The following is a 27,666-nucleotide window of genomic DNA, read 5'->3' as shown; positions in this document are numbered from 1 at the left end:
TTGCTGTGGGACAAAGTGAGACTAGCATTATATACTAGAATTAATAGGTTGACAATCCTGTATATTGTTTTTGTTGTCATAATTAAGAATAACGTCTTCTGCTTCCAATTTAATGACGTGATTCTTTTGAATACTGAACTAGTTTTCAGTTTTCTTCCAGAACTCCACAGGATCTGTGAAGTGCATGTGAAGGGATGCTGAACAACAAACTGACGTCATCAAGAGGCGACTCTCGCACCTCGCAAAGAACCACAACATTCTAGAGCACAGAAAAAACGGCAGACAGTGAAAACAGTCACCCAGTCGGTCACATCTCATATCAGCCTGTTCACGCCCGGGCGCCGCCGCAGCAGCCGCCGTCTGCCGAGCGCATCCGTCCGTGGAGGAACAGACAGACAGACAGACGGACCTGGCAATGATGGCGGACTGTGTTGGCTTTCAAGCGCAAATCGCCTCGATTATAGAGATATTGGCCAATTCGGCAGTGGCAGAGATCTGCAAACTGGTGGACGATGGCTACGCGGCGCTGCGCTCCCAGATGGACCTGGAGCGGGAGAAGAGCGAGAAGGAGAACGATGCCCTGCGGCAGAAACTGCGAGAAATAGACGTGAAGGTGCGGAACTACGAGAGGAAGATGAGGAGACGAAATCAGCGGGAGGAAATGCACGCCGTTCATTTTAGGCCACCCGAAGGTAAATAGAGAGATGTGCAAGAGGCAGGGCTGCAGCTGGCCTGCTGGGGTTGCACCATCATTGCTTCATTAACGTGTGAGGGAGCCATGGCACAGATGTGTCCTCGTTATATGCTTATTAATAAGCCGATGCATTCAGTATTTAATCCAATAGGAGACCACGCAGTAGTGGGCCTGTAGTGGCTGTCAGTGTCCACCCTGCTCTAACTTCTCATCATGTCTGAGCATACACTACCATGCTCCAGTGGCTCCTGCACCACTGTGGACCTGGCATCATACATTAACGGTGTAGGCCTATCACATGTGTGGCAGGCTGGCCAAAATGACAGTTATACTTCAGTTACGTGCTGTTTGTTTTGGCCTCATTTCTCCAAATTTAGGGAAATGACATTGCGTAACTCCCTGCTGCTGGGCTCCTATTAACCAGTCTCCTTCCACTCTGTTTTATGTGTACAGTAGAGCTGGGATATCGTGATATGAGAATAGATATATCATCTTAGATTTTGGATATCGTAATATGACATAAGTGTTGTCTTGTCCTGGTTTTGAAGGCTGCATTGCAGTAAAGTGATGTACTTTTATGAACTTACCAGACTGTTGTAGCTGTTCTATTATTTGCCTTTACCCACTTAGTCATTATATCCATGTTACTGAGGATTATTTATCAAAAATCTCATTGTGTAAATATTTTGTGAAAGCACCAATAGTCAACACTACAATATCGTTGCGGTATCGCTATCGAGGTATTTGGTCAAAAATATAGTGATATTTGATTTTCTCCATATCGCCCAGACCTAGCGTACAGTATTTCTCTGCTGGAGTAACTTGGCCTCATTTAGTCTCATGGTAATTTGATTGAACACATCCATTTAGAATTATGTAATAGGCCTTTATAAGCACACAACTAAAATAATGAATGTTGTAAAACTAGCTTTTGGTAACATTTGAGCTATTTAAATTGGCTGGATACATGGTTCAACATTATTTGCTGTATCGCCGTGTGTACTTGGTCAACAGCAATCCCACCCATCGGTCCCAAAACGATGATATGTATGAACGTATGATATGTTCAGTGCTATTTTTTACATAAGAACTGACCATTCAAGACCGCACAATATTATAGTCTGAAGCACCGTAAGGTTGAAGCTATTCAGTAGCTTATTCCAAAGCTAAGAATTGACTTTGAAGGTTGTCCACAGTAAATGATGACACCGTTATCCAAAATCACACAAGTTCAAAAGGCAGGAAAACCTGTGGACATTACTTGCTCAGTGTTGTGTTATTTTTCAGGAGCTGAGGACCATCAGCCTGTGGTGCCGCCTCTTCCTGCCGCCTCTGAAGACAAACCCTTTCATCACATTTCAAAGGTAAAGATTAATCAGCAGAATCTTTTTTTTAAACAAGGTCTATTGAGTCACAGCTATTTTACGGTTATACTGTATGTAAGGCGTTAATTTATCTTCTGAGAACATAGAAATGAAGGCAGTAGAGATGACACACACTGACAGGTGACCTGCTCATTTATAAGTGCTGCGTACGCACAAAACGGGGCCTGAAAGTTGAGAACTATAAAAACAAACATGCCGGGAGAATGTATGGAACTTTATGTGAGAGGAATCCTTATCTGATGATAATAATGTCACTTTTGATCACACGTTACTTTTAAATCCACTTTATCAGAAACAGTCAAACCAGCAGTGTTTTTTGTGCTGTGCTAGTGAGCCATTACTGTTCCATAAGCAACTTTCAATCGTAAAAGATATAAGCCATATCAGGGTTTCCTTTTTTTTTTAGCAGTGGGGGCAGGTCCGAGGCATATTTTCAGTTGTGATTGAACTGTATTTTTTGAGTTACTATATATAGTAACTCAAAAAATACAGTTCAATATAGGCCAACTTTATAAACTCCTTCAACATCACTTCTAACACACTTCCCACTTGGTTAGCTATTGAAATGGAAGACTGTGATCCATATTTACCTGCAGCCCTGGTACTTTCACCAACGCCGCTTGACAAATCAAAGGACGTTCAAAACCCAATCATACATAATTTATTTTGTATATGGAAAGGAATCAAATCGCACTTTACCCACAAAACATTACCCATTTCTTTACCAATTGCAAAAAACCCATCCTTTGCCCCTTCTAATTTAGATCAGACGTTTTCTGATTGGAGGAAATTAGGATTATGTTGTATCCGTGACCTGTACACTGAGGGTAAATTTGCTTCCTTTGCACAACTTCAGACAAAGTTCAAACTATATAGCAATAATTTCTTTAGATACCTACAGGTCAGAGACTACATCCGAAAATTCATGCCAGGTTTCGAGACACAACCACAATCTATGCTAGATGAATGTTTCACTATACCCCCATATAAAAGATAAATGTATCTCTAATATATATATATAACAAACTACAAACAATGGGCCTCATTCACCAACCGTTCTTACGAAGAAATGTGTTCTTAAACCCTTCTTACGCACTTTTTACGAAGATTCTGGCATTCGCTAATGTTTTCTTAACTTGGATTTGTTCTTAGCTAAGAACAAAATCTACGAACACTGAAAAGCACTCTTATGCACGTTTGAGTGATGACAATTTGCTCCAAATGATTGCTTACTGCATTTTATTCAATTCTACAGTCATTTACAATGATATTGTACTGTAATGTATTTCTGATCATTTGTTGAAAAAAATAAATAAATCATGTTATGCAAAAAAACACTAACAGTGCAATTTACATCAGCAATTAAACTGATTAAATCCTGTGTTATTTGGTGATTGATCGCCATTTATAGGGCCAAAATGCAGTGGTGAAATGTAACAAAGTACAAATTCTTTGTAACTGTACTCAAGTAAATTTTTCACGTATCTGTACTTTACTTAAGTTGACTCAATAGTGCATAGCCTACTTATGACTTTTACTTTGTTACATTTTACAGCAATTATCTCTACTTTCTACTCCACTACATTTCTACAATGTTCCGTTACATTTTCTGATCAGTGTCCCCCCCCCAAAACGTCTTCCTGACCGTCACACGTTTGTCTCACCAGTAAAGTTTGGTTGCCGTAGATACTGTATATATGGGTTGCCGTAGATACTGTATATATGGGTTACCGTAGATACTGTGTATATATGGGTTGCCGTAGATACTGTATATATGGGTTACCGTAGATACTGTATATATGGGGCACCGCTGATCCAAGCCGGCTCTGGTGCTGCAGAACCCGGGCGCAGCGCCGCTGACCCTCGGTAATACAGCCTCCGGTAAAAGTGAAAATGAAAAAGTTTGTTTTTATTATTCCCGTTTTTAAATCAAAGTAGCTATATCTATTTCTCACCACAGCGTCGTTTACTCCTCCGCCAGGCTGCGTAAGACGCGTTCATATCTTATTTATTTGGCTGGACCTCTTCACATCTCCCCATGTCCGCTGCTTCACACACTTTATTTGCTTACTTGCATGGTTAAAGAAAATAAAACTGTCTTAAAATACATCCATGAATAAAACCAACCGCATTCCGATTCTAACAACACATTCCGTTTTGTGCTGGTTAGGATAGGAACTTCTTTTAAAAGCCAGGCTTTGTTTGTGGTAGTGGACATCTTTTACTTTTACTAAAGTAAATATGTCTCTGGATATTTGTAGGCCTACTTTTATTTAAGTACTGAGATTCAGTACTTCCTCCACCGCGGCTCCGACAATCTCCGAAAACCTGTCTCCCAGGAGGTGCACAGGAAGTGTCATGTCCTTATATGGGAATTTGCGGGGCATTTTTTTATGCTAATTAGGAACAACTGGCACACGCTTTCAGTTACGAAGACGTGGGATTCATCAATCCTAAGAACACAGGTGCGAACAAATCTGCTCATTTAAGAACACGTCATGAATCCGGCGTAGACTTTTCTTAGGAACCTTCTTAAGAACATATTTAAGAGAAAACTTGCCCATTGTCTTCCCCCTCGTCCAATAAATATAAAGATAGTTGGGAGAAGGACATGGGTATCCATATTCCTGATGACATCTGGGAAGAATCTCTGGAATACATACACTCCTGCTCCAATAATACGAGACATTGTCTTATACAGTTCAAAATTATACATAGGCTTCATTTTTCAAAAGTAAAGATCCACAGCATTTTCCCGAACGCTTTATCAAGCTGTGATAAATGTCAGTCCCTCAATGCAACACTTTTTCATTTTCATTTTTTTCTTGCCCTAAAGTTGCCACTTATTGGTCTGATGTACAGTGAGGAAAATAAGTATTTGAACACCCTACTATTTTGCAAGTTCTCCCACTTAGAAATCATGGAGGGGTCTGAAATAGTCATCGTAGGTGCATATCCACTGTGAGAGACATAATCTAAAAGAAAAAATCCAGAAATCACAATGTATGATTTTTTTAACTATTTATTTGTATGATACAGCTGCAAATAAGTATTTGAACACCTGAGAAAATCTATGTTAATATTTGGAACAGTAGCCTTTGTTTGCAAGTACAGAGGTCAAACATTTCCTGTAGTTTTTCCACCAGGTTTGCACACACTGCAGGAGGGATTTTGGCCCACTCCTCCACACAAATCTTCTCTAGATCAGTCAGGTTTCTGGGCTGTCGCTGAGAAACACGGAGTTTGAGCTCCCTCCAAAGATTCTCTATTGGGTTTAGGTCTGGAGACTGACGAGGCCACGCCAGAACCTTGATATGCTTCTTACAGAGCCACTCCTTGGTTATCCTGGCTGTGTGCTTCGGCCCATTGTCATGTTGGAAGAGCCAGCCTCGACCCAACTTCAATGCTCTGAGGGAAGGAGGTTGTTCCCCAAAATCTCACAATACATGGCCCCGGTCATCCTCTCCTTAATACAGTGCAGTCGCCCTGTCCAATGTGCAGAAAAACACCCCCAAGGCATGATGCTACCACCCCCATGCTTCACAGTAGGGATGGTGTTCTTGGGATGGTACTCATCATTCTTCTTCCTCCAAACACGGTTAGTGGAATTATGACCAAAAAGTTCTATTTTGGTCTCATCTGACCATATGACTTTCTCCCATGACTCCTCTGGATCATCCAAATAATCATTGGCAAACTTAAGACGGGCCTGGACATGTGCTGGTTTAAGCAGGGGAACCTTCTGTGCCATGCATGATTTCAAACCATGACGTCTTAGTGTATTACCAACAGTAACCTTGGAAACGGTGGTCCCAGCTCTTTTCAGGTCATTGACCAGCTCCTCCCGTGTAGTTCTGGGCTGATTTCTCACCTTTCTTAGGATCATTGAGACCCCACGAGGTGAGATCTTGCATGGAGCCCCAGTCCAAGGGAGCTTGACAGTCATGTTTAGCTTCTTCCATTTTCTAATGATCGCTCCAACAGTGGACCTTTTTTCACCAAGCTGCTTGGCAATTTCCCCGTAGCCCTTTCCAGCCTTGTGGAGGTGTACAATTTTGTCTCTAGTGTCTTTGGACAGCTCTTTGGTCTTGGCCATGTTAGTAGTTGGATTCTTACTGATTGTATGGGGTGGACAGGTGTCTTTAAGCAACTAACGACCTCAAACAGGTGCATCTAATTTAGGATAATAAATGGAGTGGAGGTGGACATTTTAAAGGCAGACTAGCAGGTCTTTGAGGGTCAGAATTCTAGCTGATAGACAGGTGTTCAAATACTTATTTGCAGCTGTGTCATACAAATAAATAGTTAAAAAATCATATATTGTGATTTTTAGATTATGTCTCTCACAGTGGACATGCACCTACAATGACAATTTCAGACCCCTCCATGATTTCCAAGTGGGAGAACTTGCAAAATAGCAGGGTGTTCAAATACTTATTTTCCTCACTGTATTTAATGTACCGGTACTGTCAAGAATTTTTAAGACTACATTGTCACTGGAACCACTGTTGATTATCCTTGGCACATCACAGTTATTTAGAAAATTGACTTCAGCCCAGCAGCGGTTCATTTCTTACTCTTATTACTGCAAAAAAGTTTCTTCTGATGTCATGGAAAGGGCCAGCGATAACCACTGACAAAATGTGGCTTTGAGAGCTGTCCAATACTTTACATTTGTAAAAAATTAGATATTTGTTGAAGGATAATCTCCTTTAGGTTTTTATAATATTTGGCAACCCTTCATAGACTTCTTACAATCAGTATCTGTATAAATACTTACTTTCTTTCATTTTATTTGTATAAACTCTTATTTTACTAATTGTTACAAAATTATATTCTACTTCTGCTCTTTGTTTTTGTTTTTCCTGTTTTTTTTGGGTTTATATGTACATTTATACCAAAATACCTGAGCTGCTCTTATATTGTTGATTGAAAACTCTATATGTGCTCAATAAAAAAACTCTACAAAAAAAAATAAATATAGGCCAACTTTGATCTTGACATATAGGCTAAGCATTCTGTAGCAAATAATAAACCCAGTATTCATTAAATTATCTTAATGCAGTGTAACTACTTCAGCATGTAAATAATGCACCTAAAATACAAACGTGAGCAAGGGTGTTCAGCAATCGCTATTGAATCAACAGCTACGTGCAATTTAGCTCGCAGGTGAAGAACACAAACGACGAAAATCACCAGTTAACTTAATTTAAATTTGCAAGACCAGGCTTAAATGAATCGACAACATAAGTTATACGACTTAGTTCTCAAGGACGTACACACACCATCTCCACTTCTGCCGATATGGCAGGTGGGAGGACTGGCTTGCCTTCCCCCAATATACGGAGTCATTTGTACCATGTTAACTAGGCTAACTAATGAAATTCTCATCATCGGTTGTAGAAATCTAAGATAACATCATGTAATACACGGCCTTGTTTAATACTCTATTCTGATTAGGTGGTGAAGGCGCAGTGGATATGACACATGCCTTTGGTGTGGGAGATCTGGGTTCGATTCCCACTGCGATACATCAACCAATGTGTCCCTGAGCAAGACACTTAACCCCTAGTTGCTCCAGAGGTCTCTGACATACCGTATATGTAGCAAGTGTAAGTTGCTTTGAATAAAAGCATCAGCTAAATGACATATAATGTAATGTATGATTGGTCAATCGGAGCAATTTTACGGTCTGTTGAATCTATACAACAGACCGTTGCCATGAAAGGAGTTCTGATCATAGATTCTTGAGGACCATTTTTTAAACCAATAAAATTGTTTTTAAATCAATATTTGTGCTCATATGGAGCTCAAACGGCTGATTAGCGGATCACAACGGGAGAGGGTGGAGGAAACGGGGATCGCTAACAGCGCTAATGGCAACAGTGCAAAGAAAGCATCAGTTATCAATTTTGACTTGCCCCCGTACAAATTGTTTATTTATTAGGGTATATCAGAAACAACAATGACTTAAGAAAATTGTTAAATGAGCACAAAGCGGACAGCCCTGCAGGGTCGCGCGATTGTGACTTTATGACATTTCATAAAATTCTTAAGCCGCAGTGGCAGGCAATCATTTTGGAACGCCGACTAAATGTTTTGAGCGGAAACACTGGGATGTATACATATTTAGCGGCTGGCTGGCTAGAAAGTTTTCTAAAAGCTTTCTAATTCCAGCATTTTTAATTGAGCCAAACAGCGGACTGGCGGCTGAGTCTGTGGTCATCCGCGTCACTCCTTGCGACTGGTGGAGATCGCCTATTTTTGCCACTCTCCTCCTCTCTATTGTTCTCCTCTGCTCTCCTCCCAGCAAAGTCACATTAGTCCACCAGCAACGGGGAGTGAGTCACAGTTAAGGGACAGTTAAGGCTGATTCATGCTTCCGCGTCGAATCGACGGCGTACCCCCGCAGACCCCTCTGCCCCGCCGCGAACCCCCCTCCGAGCCCTCCGCCGTAGCTTGACGTGCACCTCCAAAAATTTGTAACTTTGCGTCAAGGCGACGCAGACCGCAAGGACTATGATTGGTCCACTGGTCCTGTGTGTTGATAGCGTTTCAAGCAGCCTACTGTGGGGAGTAGCAACATGCTAGTTCACTGACATTAGCTCTGCAAATAAACTCCTATTTTATTATGTATTTTGGTTACAATGACGGGGTTATCAGTTTGTAAAGTGTCTATATGTCAGGAACGTTTTGAAATTAGCACTTTGCCAGCAAGCAGTACTTTGTGGGCAGTTGTGCTTAAGTTTGCTTGCTAACATAACAATCTGGCTGGCAGACACCTCGTAAATAACCTCAGACTTATCGCCCGATGTCTTTTTACTTGTCTGAGGCAGTCAGGCAATCCTTCTCGTTGAGCCCTCACCTGATCAATGCAGATGTGTCTATGTCGTATTCCAGCTGCTTTTCCCTGTCTCACAGCAGGACGAAACCAAGGGGTTGCCACTGGTGAAGCAGGAAAGGGTGGAGAAAGATGACTGCAACCTGGACCTCAAGGTGGAGGTCAATATCAGGGCCGAGTGTGGCCTGTCTACTGGTGAGTGCGGCTCTGTACAATGTATGTATACTCTGTTCTTCTTATGGTTCCAATGTTTACTCTGGTTTTCATACAAAGAAAGCAGAATATGAAGACAGGAATAAAGTCACAGATGACCTCCGTAATTATTACAAATTACTAGGGGCCCCCGGGTAATACTAGTCCCATGCAAATAGGGCTTTAGAGCAGACATTTTTCTGTCCTTCACCAGGTAAACTTGAGTTTAGAATATTTTATCACAGATATATCTAGGGTTGGGTATTTTTTATTTTTTTTATACCGGTGCTAAAGCGGTACTTTTAAAACGGTACCGGTGCCTTAACGGTGCCTGAACCGATACTTTTTAAGAAAGTAAAAAAAAAAAAACTAAACACACTACTAAACAACAGTTGGAGACATTAAAGGACGGCTTGTTTATTGCTAAGGCCATATGGTCAAAATTAAATGATGTAATAATAATGTAATAACTATAACAATAACTTATTTCACTAGTAAATAGCTGTTGAATGACAAAAACAACCACCAGATGGGAAAAGGGTATTTAACAATAACTTTGAATGCACCATGAGGCTGTAGGTTACCAGTTTCATTGAACGCACCGTCTGTGTTTTTCCGACAACTTTCGCTGCAGACTGTTACATCCCGGTGTCAGAATCCTCTACAGTGAAATACAGACAAACTTTACACCGTTTAGCTTTAGCTGTCCGCATTGTAACCATGTTTAATCCAGCTACTAGCTAGCGGTAGGCTAACGTTAGCTGCTGTCGAGTGTAGTGTTAACTAGCGTGCAGCGACGTTTCTGTTGCCTGTAACGTCTGTTTCAGAGCATCAGAGAGAAGCGCAGGCATTTCAGTGGCACCGGAATGAGGCACAGAAATTCGCGTTGCAATTCGGTCCGGTAGATACCTGTCATTAAGGCACCAGTGCCGTATAAGCACTGGATTTCTGTACCCAACCCTGGATATATCTCACAGATAAGTCAAGAATGAACCTCTATGGTCTATTCATTTAGCTTCCAAAAGAGGGCAAGACAGAAGGGAACAGAAAAATGCTAAATGTACATGTAGGTTTTAAACATGGATTGGTGTCTAAGTGACTAATGTGAACAAAGACGATGATCAGTCTTTTGCTCTCTCCATCACGTTTGCAGTTGCGCTCCCAGCTTTCTTGTTTGCGCTTCCAGACTCTTTGTTTCCAATTCTGGTACAAACCTCTCGCGTGGGTGGGTCTTTCAGGGGTGCGTCCCCACTGGCTAATAAGTTTTTTGAGTACACTTGAGTGACAGCTCAGTGCCTGAGCTAACGTTTTAGTGCAGCTAACGTTTCAGTGCAGCTAACGTTTCAGTGCAGCTAACGTTAGAGCGACTTTGGAGGACACACAAACACCCTAAACAGTGGATTACAACAAGATTAATAAAGTGTAAGTATTGATCATATAATACTAAGTTTTAACTTTAGAGATTTGCTTTAGAATTTGTTTTGCTTCAGGAAGTGATTTTATGTTTGATACTTGAGAAGTTTAGCTTGGACTTACAGTCACAAAAATAATGATAAGAGGAGGGTGAGTCTGTTAATACTGTTGTAACGAGCTATGGATCAAATCCTGAGCGGGTTGCAGGGAGTGCAGTGCTACCTAGACGATATCCTGTGCACTGGAGCAGATGACAAAGAGCATCTGCGCAACTTGAATGCAACTCTGGAAGAATACGGCTCGAGAGTCCGCAAGGAAAAATTTGTTTTTCCACGCATCTGTGAAATACTTGTGGGGCATGTGATTGATGCTAAGGAGCTACACACTGCACCATCAAAAACCACAGCCATTGTGGACCCACCGCCACCCCAAAATGTTAGTCAGCTAAGGTCTTTTTTAGGACTGTTGAACTATTATGGACGTTTCATTCCCAACCTGGCATCACATCTAAAGCAGTTACATGATTTGCTATGCAATGAGAACGCACGGAAGTGGTCGGCTAGATGTCGGGAGGCTTTTTCAGAGGGCAAAAGATGCATTTATTACATCTGAGGTTCTAACCCAATTCAACCCATTGCTTCCGATTCAGCTTGCCTGTGACGCCTCTCTTCACGGCGTAGGGGAAGTGATCTCTCACATACCGCCAGACGGTGAGAGAAAGCCGATTGCTTTTGCAGAGTCTAATTATGCTCAACTAGAACGAAAGGCTCTGAGCATTGTATTTGAAGTTGAAAATGTCATCAATACTTGTATGGAAGGAAGTTTTACACTCCTTAAAGACCACCGACCTCTCACGACCATTCTCGGACCGTACACTGATATACCATCTCTTACTGCATCCTGACTACAGAGGTGGGTGTTGCTGTTGTCAGGACACTCCTATGACGTTAAGTATTGCTAATCAGACTCTCATTGCAATGCAGATGGTTTATCCAGATTCCCACTTCCTGTCGCAAAGCCAGAGTCAAACACTGTGGACATTTTCTACTTCAGGGAGATAGAAAACCTCATGGTGATGACGCAAACTTAAAGCCCTTTGTTGGAAGACGGTCAGAGCTGTCAGTTCAGTCAGGATGTTTGCTGTGGGGGAAGAGAGTGATTACAGGAAACACAGTATTGCAGCAACTTCATGCAGGACACAGTGGAACAGTGAGAATGAAGGAAATAGCAAGAAGCTATTTTTGGTGGCCAAACATGGACAAACAGTTCGAACAGATAGCTGAAAGTTGTTGATCTTGTCACAAGGTTTGAAAGAATCCGCCACTAGCCTCCTCTTCATCCCTGGGAGTTTCCTCAGGAGCCATGGCATTGTGTGCACATTGATTTTGCAGGTCTATTTGTTGACCGAATGTTTCTTGTAGCTGTTGACCGCACAGTAAAAGTAAGTGGCTGTCATGCGGTCCAACCACCACAGAAAAGACAATAGAGAAGTTAGGAGAAATGTTTAGTCGTTTCAGATCTCCTACACAGCTAGTTTTTGACAAGGGATCTCAACTTGTCACACAGGAAATTAATGCATTTATGCAAGCTAAAGCGTGTTTTATAGTAACCGCAGCCCAGCTGGTGCGTGCAAATGTGACGTCATGAAATCTCCGTGACTATTTATACCTGCGCTGGTGGTCGCGACACTAGTTGCATTCTTCTCCTGAACAGCGGTGGCGCTAATGAGCAAAGGCTACCGACGTTGCTCTTTCTACGGACTAGAAGAAGAAGAAAAAGATAATCAACGGCAGAACTGGCAGCAGCATTGCTGTCAATGCTTCAATTTGATTCAATGACCTACTTTGTCGGATTAAGCCTTCCATTCAACATAAAAGAGCTCATTTTAACCCAGTAAGTTTACAAGAGAGGCTTGCAGTCTCTATGAGAGTCTTGGTATCTGGTTGTCGGCAAATTCGTTCAGGCCCCGTTTCCACTTTGTCGCACGTCGCTAAAAAAATAAAAAAAATCAATCGGGCCAAAAGCGCGCCATGAATCGGGCCAGCAGGATATTACGTCATTTTGACATCACGATGGCGCTAGCCACCTTGGATGTGGCTAGTATAATTCACCTTTAATGGAGCGCAACACATTAAAGGCATTTTCACACTTGTAGTTTGTTTGTTTTGGTCCGAATCAGTTGGTGAGTTTGTAAACTTGGAGCGATTTGCCCTCAGTTTGGTTTGGTTTCACACCTGGGAAAATCCAAGCGTACCAAAATGTGCTATTACAAATCACGCAAGAACGTCCACTCCTGTTATTGGTCGGATGTATCTGGGGGCGGGAGCAAGAAAGTAAATACAGGAAGAAGATCCTGTGTACTGGACTAGTGGTCAAACCAAGGTCAAGGTTGGTCACCGAGACTTTGCTCTGCGTTGCCGTGCGGTGTCTCCAATGTTAGCGGCGGCTGGTTTGACCATGGAGATGCCAGTGATGGACGGCAAGCTTGACCACTGTCTATTTCTGTGATAGAAACACTGCAAGCTGCTACAGTTTGCTGCTCTGCTGCATTGCAGATTGCTAAACACACCTGACTACAAGAGACACTAGCTCGGACTTGCGGAGTATGTATAGTTGGTGCGGTTTGAGTACGGATCACGTTCTCACCACAAAAGAACCGCTCCAGAGTTCGATTGAAAGCGTTCCGAGACCACCTCTTCAAGCAGGTCTCGGTACGCTTGTTTGGTCCGCTTTTGGTGCGCACCCGAGTGTGAATGCCGCGTTCTCACCTGCCCTGACAAACCGCACCAGCGGGACAAACGAACTCTAGTGCGATTCAACCGAACTAAATGAGGGAGGTGTGAAAGCACCCTAAGTCAGCTCCATACCATCCTGTAACAAACGGCCTTGCAGAAAGGTTCCTCCAGATAATGAAACATGCACTGAAAGCATCACAAGGTCAATGAACACTGCATCAGAGACTTTACAAATTTCTGCTAAACTACCGCAACAGTCCACATGCAAAAACCAACCTGATGCCACAGAATTCTGTGAAATTAACACCTCTTAACTCAAAATCTGTGGCAGATTCACGGAATCGCAAAAAATTCCGTGATGGGCCCACGGAAGAATTCCGTGAAATGAACACGGCCCCTTAAGTAAAAGGTCATGGGTGGGCTTACGTTTCCATGACACGCGGGACTACAACAGGTTAGGAAAACAATAACGGGACGCGGGACAACAACGGGACGGTTGGGTTTAGGAAACGTGACACGAGGGACACGATCCCTGGTCTCCTGGGTGAAAGTCCTGTGTTTAACCCATCCACCACCCCAACCAACCTCCCTACGCGGATTTTCGGTCTTTCATACTACTCGCTACCATAGTCGCTCCTAATGCTACGTCATCTTCTCATTGACTTTACATTGGCGTTGTTTTCCGTGGTGGCCACACGGAATTTTCACACATTACGTGCCACCACTACGTAATGCGGTGTTAACAGTTTGTGATCATTTCATGGAATTCTATGAGACCAGGTTGGCAAAAACAAATGTCCTGCCAGCCTGATGTTTAAGAGAGATCTGGGCACCACTTTCGATCTCTTGAAACCATCAGCAGTAAAGGACACTGTTCAAAAGCAACAAGAGAAGTAGATTATGCGAATAGAACATCAGGCCAAGGAGAGAATTTTCACTTATGGAGAACCTGTGTTGTCAGCAACTACAGAGGCAAATCTAAGTGGGTTCCTGCAACTGTTCTTGCACAAAGTGGACCAGTATCCTATACAGTCCAAACCGCTGATAGTGTCTGGAGAAAGCATGTGGATCGACTCCTACAGTGCCTGTAGAACTGTCTTGTGGAGATTCTTCAGATGCACTTTTCAACACACCGGTTTACTTCAAATGTCTGTAGCGGAGTGCTTCCAGGACTCAAAAAGTTAGCTTGAGGTGCTCTTTGGATGGGATAATCATAATGTAGAAACCAATAAGGAAACTCCAAGGCACTCTCTTTTAGAAAAATACAAAGCCTTTATTTATGGCTTAGTCATCATAAATCTTAAAGTACTCAGACGCGTTTTGGCATACAAGCCTTCGTCAGGGAGTCAATCAACACCTGTTTACTTACCTACACAAGTGCGAGACTCAGCCAGAGACAAACGTTCCAGTTGCAGATGTGGCTGGGAAAGAGACCCCTTCTTTTGCATCAGCACCAGAAACCAGCTCTCCATGTGATAACAAAAAGACCGCCAATACTCCAGAGAGCAGCAGCCTCCTGCAGGCCAGAATTATTAGATTAAATAGTGACATGGGCACAGTCAGGGGCTGGAGGTAGTCTACGCTCACCCCTAAGGTAGAATAGAAAAACACACTGTTGAGAAAGTTGTAATGATCATTGTATTTGTATTGTATACAATTTTTGTAAAATTGTGAATGTTGTGTCATAACAAGAGCTAAGCATTTGAGTAGACACTCAGTTCTTATTTCCCAAGGACATCTATTGTAAGAGGAGAGGAGATGTTGTGTATGTTGGGCTATTCCGTATTCCATAGTTAAGATACACCTGATGGATTGTGGGTAACTTCAGCTTACGTTGTTGGTGTTAGCCATGCTGCTGTAAAGATATGCTGTTGGGCTAATAAACGGTTAATATTCCGTCGTAGTCAGTGTTATCGTTTTTTTTTTAAGATTACTCTTTGGGCTTTTCTGCCTTTAATTTTTGACAGGACAGCTAAGTAACGGTGTAGACACATATGGCCGACAGTTGACAGAAAACCCCGTCGATATGATCAGTCGCGTCCCCGAGGTCCAAAAAACTGCCACAGAACAGACCAAAAAGACGAGAGGGAGGCGAGGCGTGTCGTCTCTATAACAGCAAGCGGTGCTAATCTGTAATGTTGCCCAAGAAATGAAAACCGGCAGCTGATTGGACGAACGCGTCACATGGGTTTGTTCACTGAAACATGTTTATGCGTTTCTGAAAACATTTTAAGTGAGAAATAGGCCGTGCAGTTCCTGAATCGGTCTTCATTTCAGCTCAACAAAGATCAGTTTAAAAGATTTTCGTCAGATTTTGAGAGACTCTAGTCCCCTCATTCCGCTCGTCATTTCCGTGTGAGTCCCGACGGCCCTGTCGCTGACCGAACATGTCAGGTCGGCCAAAATGAATGCCAACAGCCCCCCAGACGGACAACGACACCGGACACACTGAACAGATTTGAGTCACTGACCTCGCCAGACTGTCCCACGGCCGATAATCGGCCTGATGTGTCTCGGCCTTAAGAAAGGGGAGAGAGGGGGAAGACTTGCAGGAAATTGTCACAACTCTGGACCTCTGCATCAAGGCATAAACCTCTCAGTATATGTGCGCCTTCTCTACCACTGACACAACCCGGCCACTGTGTTATCATTGTTATATCTAGGAACATGAAACAGTGAAGAATATAACAAAGAGCCTGTCTGTTTAACCAGAAACGGCTCCGAAATCGCCAAACTCACCAGACTCCATTTAAATAAACAATACTTTGTGTGTATTAAGCCCGCATATCTCCACATGTAAATTTAACAAAAAAAGTCGACCTCTGTAGAGAGCCTTTCCATCATTTTGTCAGACACTTATAGAATAATCTGAGCCGGTCAGTGGCAAAATAGGCAATTGCCCAATAACACACCATTGATGCTTGCTTGTTTTGCCATCTTGCTTAATACTGGACCAGTTTCCACAATCATTGTTTCCGTCAGTCACTTAGACATAAAAACATGGGGAAATAGGTTCTAGGTTGAAAAATACCAAAGTTGGTAACACCAAGCAGTAAAATAATGTGATCTCACAGAGATCAAAAGTAGATCATCAGGGTATTTTGTTTAGTCAAAATAATACACACTCATTACCTGTTAGGCTCTCGTTTGACCCAGAACTCAGGGACAGGCACACGAACACAGATGAGCAATTTTAAGTGTTTATTAGGAACAATGTAGAATTGCCAAGGAGGTAATCGGCCAGGAGAGCAGCTCCAGGTTGTGGTTGAAGCCGGAGGTCAGGAGGCGGGAGTGTGGCCAGGCAGCGATGACGAGGGCTGGGTGGAATGGTTGGTGGAGAGCAGAGCGGTGAGGCGAGCAGGCAGCAAGGAGGCAGCAAGGAAGCAGATGTCAGCAGGTGAGCAGCAGGTCCAGAGACGGGATCACGAGAATGGTTGTAACGAACTGGTGCTGTAGAGGTGAACAGCCGGGGTAGATAACTGCTGGGTGATTAGTGAAGATGTGCTGCAGCTGAGCTGGAAACGGAGCAGGAGAGAGTGGCCACGCCTCTTGACCTAGTTACTCCAGGACACACCTCTCGCCAGCAGGTGGAAACAAACACACAGACAACAAAACAGGGAAAAAGGGAAGAGGAAAACAAGCAGGACAGGGAGACAGACACTGATCCATAACATTACCTAGGATGAAGCTACCGCAAAAATGACTTCCTCAGAAATTACAAATGATAACCAGGATCCAAAAAGTATTCTAAAGTATTTCAGAAAATGAAATTTTATCTTAACGAAACAGAAACATAGAACATCTTAGATGTGATCTAACCTAGATTTGTCCCCAAGTCAAATTTATTTATAGTTTTTGATTTTCCTAAATTCATTCTATTCCTGTCAATTCTCATCAGCCCTCTCTGTCTGGCTTTATAAAATGTGTTAAGAGCTAAATAGTGCACCAATAATGTTTTCTTAATGATTCTCTTTAAATTTCTCTTTTTTTCTTTAACTCCTCTCACCCTGTTCCCCTGTGCCCTGTGTCTTCAGCCATGGAACCCAGTGAGGAACCCCCCCCCAGTGATATTGTTCTTAACACCAGTGTCGCCAACAACACCTCCACCACCCAGACCTCTTCTTCCCCCACCGATGCCACAATGGACCTGACCTGCAGGCCTCGAGCCAAACGTAAAGCTGCCGTACTTCTGGGCAACAGTTTGACATCCGGCTGTGGGGGGGTCACGGCCTCCGAGGCTACTCGCAGGGACCTTGGAGGGACCCTAATAGATGGTGCTCTGAAGCCAGAGATCCAGACAGATGATGCCACAGAAGATGAACTTCATCCCCCTCAGCTGTCAGCCCCCGTAGCCTCCGATGAGCCCAGCCCCGACCGCCTCAACAGTCTGGGCCTGGACCTGGCCTGGATGCAGGAGAGGGTCAGCCATCTTGGTGCAGCATACGCAGTAGCACAGCTGGGTTTGGGGAACACAGAAACTGGCCACCCCTCTGCCTCCTTCCCCTCGCAGGGCGGAGGAGACAGTCTAGACGGCCCTCCAACCATGCTCTTCACAGGTGGCGCTCACGAAATGGCTGCTTTCGCCGCCTCCTTCGACATGGCCGCTGCCGCTGCTGCTGCTGCTGCCGTCGTGGCTGCATCACCTCCACCGCCGCCTCCACCCCCTCCCACTACAGCTCCCTCTGCCACCACGACTATCCCGAGGCGGCCTTACGGTAGCAGCGCTGCTGCTGCTGCTGCTGCTGCTGCTGCTGCTCAAGAGCCTGTGGTGTGCGCTGTGTGCGGGCGCGTCTTCCCCAGCGCAGCCGCCCTGGAGCTGCACCAAAGGGTGCACACAGGGGAGAGGCCCTACACCTGTCCCCACTGTGGGAAGGGCTTTGCCCAGCCCAACAACCTGCGGGTCCACCTCCTCATCCACACCGGGGAGAGGCGTTATCGATGTACACTGTGTGGGAAGAGTTTCATCTCGTCCAGCCACCTGAAGAGGCACCGCACGGTCCACACACAGGAGAAGCCCTACAGCTGCTCGCGGTGCGGACAGTCCTTCAGCCAAATGTGTAGCGTTCGCAGACACCGGCAGCAGTCCCAGTGTGGTTTGTAGACTGACCGCTGGGGGAGGCGGATGGCATCTGGAACTGATCCTCGTACAGTTTGGGGCCTATGACGGGTGAATGATTGAAATCCTTTACATGGAAATTCTAGCGTCTAATGTAAGCACGAACTAAAGAAGCAAGGCTGTATCCTGTGATGTCATGGCACGTAGAGTTGATATTTATCCTAGATCATAGCAGTAATATGTGAATTCTGTTTTTTTAAGGCAAAGGAAAGGATTTTCCCTGAAGGCCTCTCAACCTTTTCCTACTCCTTGTTTTAAACGGAGAGAGGATCACAGAGTGGTAAAAGAGTGCCTGAGACAGTGTTGATAACACTAAATCCATCAAATTGTCATTAAATGGTCTTGTTTGTATTTACATAGCTAACACATTTGGGCTGATGATGCTGGGACACTGCCAACATCACAGTGTACCTGCACTGTCCACTGACCACTTTTTCAAACAGGATGAACAGAACAGGAATATTTTGAGCACCTTACAGCTCTATAGTATTGATGTAATGAGTTGACTTATAATATGACTTGACTTAAAATACAATTAAAGTTCATCCAACGTTAAGCAAAACAAAAACAAAAATCTATTCTTGCCTTATCCTACTGTGATTTCCAGATTTCCATTTCCAGACACTTCCAGCTGTTGTTTTTTTAGGACTGCTGGCACTACAAGATTTAATTTCTCTCACTGCAAAGTGTCAATATCAAAGGATGCTGAGATGTCTTCAGTGAAGTTCTTTTTTTTTTCTTTCATTCTTTTTGACTGAAAGCAGGGAGAACCTGTTAGCTTATGCCTTGTTTCTACTGTATGGTACGGCTCTGCCTGACTCGACTCACTTATTGGCACATTAAAGGTCCCATGACATGGTGCTCTTTTGATGCTTTTATATAGACCTTAGTGGTCCCCTAATACTGTATCTGAAGTATCTTTTATATAGACCTTAGTGGTCCCCTAATACTGTATCTGAAGTCTCTTTTATATAGACCTTAGTGGTCCCCTAATACTGTATCTGAAGTATCTTTTATATAGACCTTAGTGGTCCCCTAATACTGTATCTGAAGTCTCTTTTATATAGACCTTAGTGGTCCCCTAATACTGTATCTGAAGATCTTTTATATAGACCTTAGTGGTCCCCTTTTATCTGAAGTCTCTTTTATATAGACCTTAGTGGTCCCCTAATACTGTATCTGAAGTCTCTTTTATATAGACCTTAGTGGTCCCCTAATACTGTATCTGAAGTCTCTTTTATATAGACCTTAGTGGTCCCCTAATACTGTATCTGAAGTCTCTTTCCCGAAATTCAGCCTTGGTGCAGAACTACAGCCACTAGAGCCAGTCCCATAATGAGCTTTCCTTAGGATGTGCCATTTCTGTGTCTGTAGCTATTGAGGAGGAGAGGGGGGGCAAGGTGGAGGGTGTGGCCTTGACCAACTGCGACTTTGCTCGTTTGAAAGCCATGATGTCTCTCTCTCATGGGTGGGCCAAATTCTCTGGGCGGGCAAAGCAGAGAAAGGGGAGGTAACCTTGCTCCTTATGACCTCATAAGGAGAAGATTCCTGATTGGTCCATCTGAGCTTTCATTTTCTCAAAGGCAGAGCAGGATACCCAGGGCTCGGTTTACACCTATCGCCATTTCTAGCCACTGGGGGACCGTAGGCAGGCTGGGGGAACTCATATTAATGTTAAAAAACCTCATCAAGTGAAATGTTCATGCCATGGGACCTTTAAGTCACGTCATACTTGGATATTGTGCATGCTGTATTATGGAACCAGTACTTTTTCTCTTTTTGTTTTCCACTGCGACGCTGTGAAAAACTGCCGTGACATCGTCTTTAAAGCAACACTGGTGGTAGCTATTGACGAACCGTCAAATAGCTACCACAATGTTTTTGACATTTCGCTAATCAAAGACGATTCTCTCTGACCAATCAGCGGTCTGCAGCGTTTTAACTCCTTCAAGTATCAACTGAGCTCGCTTTAGTACCACAGTTTCCACAAATTTTGCTCATGGAAAACCCCCCCAAAAAACGAGTCGAGTTGTAGCATACAGTGAAAACACGGCATTAGTTAGCCTAGCTCAGTCAAAAGGGAAACCGCTACACATTCCAACAACAACAAAGCTGTCTAAGTGGCATGTTTATGTAGTAAACATAATGTAGTAATGAAAAATAGAAAATGTAATCTTTATGAGCAGACAGTTGTTACTGAGCTAACCAACGACCGCACACAGCATTTCTTTCTCCTCCGAGAGGCAATTTGTATCACAGCACAGAGACAGACTGCAATGGCCTGGGGCCCCCAGCTGAAAGGGCCTCAAACAGCTATAGATTTATTTATTTATATATATTTAGGTATGAAAAATATTGAATTATGTTGCTATACTGATTCATTCTACCCCAAAACAACTTGCAAAAGGCCCGCAAAGCACTTTTATGCAACTCAACTATTTCTACTAATGATCTACTGTGTACTTCTACTTCAGAGAAAAGCATTGTACTACTACATTCACCTGATTACCTGAAATGTTAGTTCTTGAATGCAGGACTTCTACTGTGTGGTGTTATTATTATATTTATATATACTAATAATAGTTTTTCTTCAACCACTGCCAATACCAACATTCCCAGCATTTGTGCCATTAGTATTGCAGACTAACACCATTTGAGTTGCAGTGGCAGAGTGGGGCTGTTCCTGGGGCTGTCGGCTCCTGCTCGTTGACTCCAGGGAAGTGAAGAAAAAGTTTGACTGTACCACTAGTATATCCAGCATCCGCAATCAGGATGGGCCCCAAGCAAATAGCGTCTTGCTTTACTTTTGACCCTTTCTCTAACTGGGAATGTTGGTATTGGCAGTAGAAGAATTACTCAAAATATTTTTCTGAAATAAAACTCTTAGCTATTAATCATAAACAAATGTAACCACAGTACAACTCCTGCATTACATTTTTTACTTGGCACTCAATGTAAACACAACATAGGCTACTTAAAGTGACCGTATGTAACTTTTGAATGTTTATGCAACTGTAATGTTCCATCTCATTCTGATCTGTATGATGACCTGTAACAGCAAATGAGACTAACAATGAAAAGAACGCTATTTTCATATAGTTTTTATTAATGCCTCTGCCCGGTCTGATTTTCCCCGCGAAGTCACAGAATGATTTTACGCAGGCAGACGGTGCTACAGTAATACATTCTGATGGGTCACAGATTTCGGTGTAACACCAGAAAGCGAAAACGCGAGTCATGCTCGGTCGGGCTTTCAACAGATGGAGACAATTACTGGATTGTAAATGATTCAAAACCGACCCTGAATTGGCCATCAGGTATGTAATATGTCTATTTCATTCATGAAATAACTTTACAATTATGTGTGCAATGTGTTATATTAATCTAAGTTATTACTACATTGGTTGCTACAACAATCTCTTAATGCTTTGGCTAGTGACCCAGTGACAGTGATATCTGGTTTATCTCATGAGACATCCAAAGTAGGCTAAGTTACCGTATGCAAAACTGGAAATGCAACAATGCTCTGTAACATATTCTCTTATTGTAAATGAATTATTTTCTGTCCGAGCAAAATATTCAGCACGACTATGTGACCTCCTGGTAACACTAACTCAGTAATCTACAGTTGGGTAATAAAGCCCGTAAAGAAAAGACCTTTAGGACAACAGGTGGGTTAAACTGTACCACTTTTGTCCAAAGCGGCCGCTAGAATCAACACAAAGTGAAAGTTACATATAGCCACTTTAAAGGCATACTATGTAACTTTTCCCTCTTCGGTCCCCCTACAGGTTGTCTCATTGGAACTACAGCTCGCGCGGCTGTAGTTCCAATGAGACAACCTGTAGGGGCACCTGAATCTGCAACAGAACCAGTAACATTTCTGTCAGGTCATATTTTCCTCTGAAGTAGAAGTACACAGTAAGTAGTATACAGTTGAGTTGCATATTTTTCTAAGTGCTTTGGGGCCTTTTGTAAGTTATTTTGGTGTAAAATGCAAACGAATAGTAACATAATTCACTATTTTTGTGTGTATGTTTTGGGCCCTTTTACCTTGGGGCCCTAGGAATTTGCTGACCCTGCCTAATGGTAAAGACTGCCCCTGTTGTTTTTCCTGTGACCCAGAGTGTACTTTACCGGTGTTTCTGACCTCGAGGAGCTGCAACTTGGGTATGTGATGCAACTATGTCATGGCAGGTGTATTGCTCAGGACCCAAGGAAGCACAGTGTCGAGCGTAAAGTTATTTATGAGCGGTTCAGTCTTAACTGACCAGTCAAAGCGCTTCTACACAGTACAGGAACCATCCACCATTCACACACATTCATACACTGTGGCCGAGGCTGCCGTACAAGGTGCCACCTGCTCATGAAATAAACATTCACACACATTAACAATCCAATGGAGCAGCATCAGGAGCAATTCGGGGTTTATTGTCTTGCCCAAGGACACTTCGACATGGGACTGCAGGGCCAGGATAGAAAAAAAGAGACCCCTCTACCACCTGAGCCACAGCCGCATAACTATTTGTTAAAGCCATGGACAAAAATTGGAGGCAGTGCTGATAAACAAATAGTTTTTCATGATGTATATGTCACATACAGTCCACTCTGTTACTCATATTGTTACAGTATACTTAATGAGCATCCCTCTGGAGACAGCCTGGTGTTGAACGGTAAATGTTGACACTGGTTGAATAAATTGTGTGGCGCAGGCCTGCACCTTCTCATGTATCGTTATGTTTCCATCCACTTGTCAATCGAATTATCTGAAGTTCGCTAAAAACATTCGAGATACAGTACATTCGAATAAAGCCGGTTAAAGTGTGTTTCCATCCATCGGCTTAAAAGCGAATAAAAACCTGTGCGTAGTGACGTCACATGCTGTTTTGCGATCAAATTGGTATATTGAAATGATTGGAGACATATTAAGGTGTTTCCATTCATTTCCGCACTGAATGGCACAACATTCAAGCTGACATTTGCGAACAAAGTTTGCTAGCCAAAATGGATTGCGCCGTCTATCTAAATTACAAATGATTCATATTGCACAAGTTGTAATAGTGCTTATGTGTCAGCTGATGGTGATAATCAAGCTATAAGAAGACAACAGCGACGCTGTCAAAACATTGCTATGATGATGCAGATGCACGTAAATGCCAGACGACAACGATCTAAAATAGCTGTTATATTTGGCTCATAAATTAAATTTAAAAATTCTCTCCTCTCCTCTTTCGTCCACTTATATCTGTCTTTGTTGACAATCGCCTTGTCTGCAAAAAAAAGGAGAAATACGTGGCGGAAATGAATACAATCTTTTCTTCTTTGTTTTATGCCCGGTTGCAACCGTAAAATGACCTCAAACGTTATTCATTATTGGCCTCTAGGCTTGTTTTCAGAATTGGGAAGTGAAATCTGAATTTTGAGTTTTTAGATATTAAGCCAAATTGATGCAGGCCTGCAATGTTTTCATTCCCCTTCCTTAACTTTTCACAGGTTGAAGCCTGAGGTGTAACAGTTTTTTTTAATGTCAATCATTCTTTGTTCTCAATTACAAATCAAAGAACAAAGGACTGTAAAAACATGTAAAGTAAAAACATATATCAGAGTCGTGTTTGTATGTGTAGATGTTTGGATGTAATTGGCAGTAGCTGTAGGTTGCAGAGCCAACAAATATTTTGCCTTTTAGTACTCTTTCATGACGTGTTTAAAAATGTATGGGTATCATTAAAAGGTTTGCAATGAACTGGCATCATTTCTGTGTGTGATCTCACATATAGGGGACTGGAACTTCTCTATCATCTAAACTCTGTGAGAATCTGTTATGTTTTCAGAAATTAACAAAAAAGGAGAAAAAAATTATGACAGGGGAGGAAGTTAAGCTATTTGTCTTTCAATTGTCAAAGGAGCTATGTGTGAATTTGACTTGCCTACAGTGACAAAAGATACAAAATGGATACCTGATTATCACAAATGCACAAAACTTATAAAATGAAGAGGGGGGCTACGTAGATTTTACTGCTGTTATGTCAGACTTCACTAACACTGAAAGTGGTTTTAATTTTACAGTAGTGTCAAGCTTACACACACACACAGACACACACACACACACACAGCAACAGCGGTCGGGAAACAAACAATTAGGCCTTCACATCCAATTTAACAAGATTAACATGGCTTCCAGTACGACTTAGGTTACTTTAGAAAACAATTACAAATTGCATTTAGTTATTTAGTCAGTTAACATGTTGGTTATGACCTCTATGTAAAATGAATAATAATTTTACGTTTTCGTTATTTTGGTACCATTTCATTTCATCAGCTATTGTGTTCCCAAACGAATGCAAGCTAATGTTAGTAAAGTATCAGTGCTATTGTTATTCTGTATATTGTGCGAGATTAATAGTGTAAGGCAATGTTTGCAGCGTAGGCTACATATTTTTCTCCGTGAGCAGAGTCAGAGATCAGTTGATGCGACGGAGGTGCGAGAGAAAGCTAAAGGAAGAGGGAAAGGTTAAGAAAATATAATGGGGTGGTGATGGCGCAGTGGATATGACACATGCCTTTGGTGTGTATCGCAATTCCCACTGCGATACATCAACCAGTGTGTCCCTGAGCAAGACTCTTAACCCCTAGTTGCTCCAGAGGTGTGTGGCCTCTACATTATAGCAACTGTAAGTCGCTTTGGATAAAAGCATCAGCTAAAATGACAAAACCAAAAGACAGAGCCGGTGGCAGTGGATCGGTCCGACCTCCCAGGCAAAGAAAAAATAAAGAGACCCAGACCAGAAATGTAAGATTATTTTTTGGGCATTTTGGCCGATAGGACAGTAAAATACAGGAAAGTGTGGAGAGAGAGAGAGAGAGAGAGAGAGAGAGAGAGAGAGAGAGAGAGAGAGAGAGAGGGGGGGGGGGGGGGGGGAAGGGGACATGCAGCAAAGGGCCACAGGTTGGATTCGAACCCTGGGCCGAGGTGATCATTTTTATTGTGTTTTTGGGATTAAATTTAATTTAAAGGTTTTCTCCATTGAAGTCTTAGAAAATGTTACTATAAAATGTTACTTTTTAAGCTTGGAACCAAGCCAAACAGCTAACGTCAGCTAGCTACGAGATGAGTCGTTACTGTCGGTACACGATCCGTGCTGCCTGCACGATCCGTTCTGCACATGCGCAAAATGTCCGCGCATGGACTGTTGTACGAGGATTTACGACACTGCACAATCTGTTCCACACTTCTGGTCGACAGCCTCCACAGGCAAGCTAACGTTAGTTTAGCTAACAGCTAATTCGGCTGACCACTAGGTGATTGTAGCGGTCTGCCATTAGCCTCCATAGGCAAGCTAACGTTAGTTTAGCTAACCGCTAATTTGGATGACCGCTAGGTGATTGTAGCGGTCTGCCGTTAGCCTCCATGCGCAATCTAACGTTAGTTTAGCTAACGGCTAATTTGACTAACCGCTAGCTGATTGTAGCGGTCTGCCGTTAGCCTCCACAGGCAAGCTAACGTTAGTTTAGCTAACAGCTAATTCGGCTGACCGCTAGGTGATTGTAGCGGTCTGCCGTTAGCCTCCATACGCAAGCTAACGTTAGTTTAGCTAACAGCTAATTCGACTAACCACTAGGTGATTGTAGCGGTCTGCCGTTAGCCTCCATACGCAAGCTAACGTTAGTTTAGCTAACGGCTGATTCGACTAACCACTAGCTGATTGTAGTGGTCTGCCGTTAGCCTCCACAGGCAAGCTAACGTTAGTTTAGCTAACAGCTAATTCGGCTAACCGCTAGCTGAGACAGCATGTAAACTTTAAAAGACCGTCAAAATAAAACTTGAAAATAAACGTTAACATATATAACAGCTGTTGCATTTGATTTGGCTCAAAAAACATACAAGGTACAGGACGGTGTAGCTTAGGGTGACCAGATTTCCTGGAGCTAAAACCGGGACACTTTGCGCGGGACCGTAGTGTGTTTGTGCACGCACACGCTTTTTAACGTGAACATGTGCCAGCCCTGGTCAGACACAGACAGTAACTTCATTATTTTGATCCTAGGCTCCTCGTCTAATAATAAGTGTTTTTTCCTGTGAAATTAACAAAATTGCAGTAACAGCCTTTTTCAGTTTAGTGTGAGATTTATGTTGAGATTTTTTCTAAAAAATTTTTTTTAAGTGTTATTTATTCCAATAACAGCAAAGTAATTAAAATGATTTATTAAAAATGTTGAGCATTAAACACTTAATTTCCTGCATTCTGGTGAATTTTTATGCACCTATTTCTACCTTTTTCTGAATCAATGTATGCTGCAAATATCTTTATTTAAAGAGAAACAGATTACAATCCAAATATAAAAACATAATGAAATATATTGCAGTAAGGCTGTCAGGCATTCTGTATTGTTTTCAACTATTTATTCTCCTTTGGATGGACTTTTCTAATTATACCTGAGTCAGCACACATGTAGCCTATAGGCATCATTTACTCTTACCTCCTGTTTTGCGTCTTTTGTTGGTTAAGTAACCTCCTTAATGTGCATATGACAATTATTCACCTCAATGATACATTCACCCCTGGACTGTAATATTTCAGATGTTTGAGCAAGATTTACTGCTCTTGTCCAAAACTTTATGCACATTCAAAGTATATAAACACAGTAGTGTTCTCTGTGATTTGGAGGAGTCGTGATATTTTGAGAAAAATAAAGTGATAATAGGCTATTACAAGAATAAAATAACATAACATATAAGCTATATTTCAGAAAATAATCTATACCTGCACCATAGTCTGCTGTGCATTACGTGATTGCTCTGCTGATACGGTAGATCTCAGACCTTCTGACAGACACAGAGCCCCGTTTGGGTCTCTGGTCTCTGAATGAGACAAATTGTTTAGCTATGGAAGTGGCTGCACGCTGCTCTATGTCGGAGATGGAAACCCGAAACTAAAGAATACACGGAGCACAAACGCAACACATCTACATTTTACAGAGAGAGTGGACACTAAGAGACCCACAGGTCTGCTTCAGAGCTCCGTGTGTTTGAGTCTGAACCGTAGACTGGAAACGTCACGTCACGGGAACTTCAAACTAAATCAGTAGTATTGCGCTCCTAAACTTTGTGTTGATGGCATCACTGTATTAGACTGATTTGGCTACGATTGCTCCAAAAACTTCACCCCCATCTATTTGCCTCGGAAAAATAAATGGACAAATTTACATTCGGGGCTACACTCAAAACATTCGGGACTGAAGACCCGGCAAAATCGGCTGACGCCGCTCCTGGTGTAAACCGGGACATTTTA

At 42.7% G+C, this 27,666-nt stretch overlaps 1 protein-coding gene across 2 annotated transcripts; it reads left to right on the top strand.

Annotated features, from left to right (window-relative positions):
- Positions 1 to 208: 208 nt before the first annotated feature.
- LOC114563589 (zinc finger protein 335) lies at positions 209 to 19,236 on the top strand. Of its 2 annotated transcripts, none has more exons than XM_028590398.1 (4): positions 209 to 692; positions 1,982 to 2,058; positions 9,004 to 9,115; positions 17,295 to 19,236. In XM_028590398.1, exons 1-4 carry the CDS (start codon positions 416 to 418, stop codon positions 18,359 to 18,361), a joined length of 1,533 nt encoding a protein of 510 aa, XP_028446199.1. In that variant the 5' UTR covers positions 209 to 415; the 3' UTR covers positions 18,362 to 19,236. The 2 variants fall into 2 exon arrangements, with proteins under 2 accessions (XP_028446199.1, XP_028446192.1); XM_028590391.1 differs by having other exon boundaries at positions 9,001 to 9,115.
- Positions 19,237 to 27,666: the final 8,430 nt, after the last annotated feature.

Source organism: Perca flavescens, chromosome 2 (assembly GCF_004354835.1).
Source record: "Perca flavescens isolate YP-PL-M2 chromosome 2, PFLA_1.0, whole genome shotgun sequence".
In the NCBI taxonomy this organism is placed as follows: domain Eukaryota; kingdom Metazoa; phylum Chordata; class Actinopteri; order Perciformes; family Percidae; genus Perca; species Perca flavescens.
Note: the sequence above shows the minus strand (reverse complement) of the source record. Positions and strands in the feature narration are given on the sequence as shown.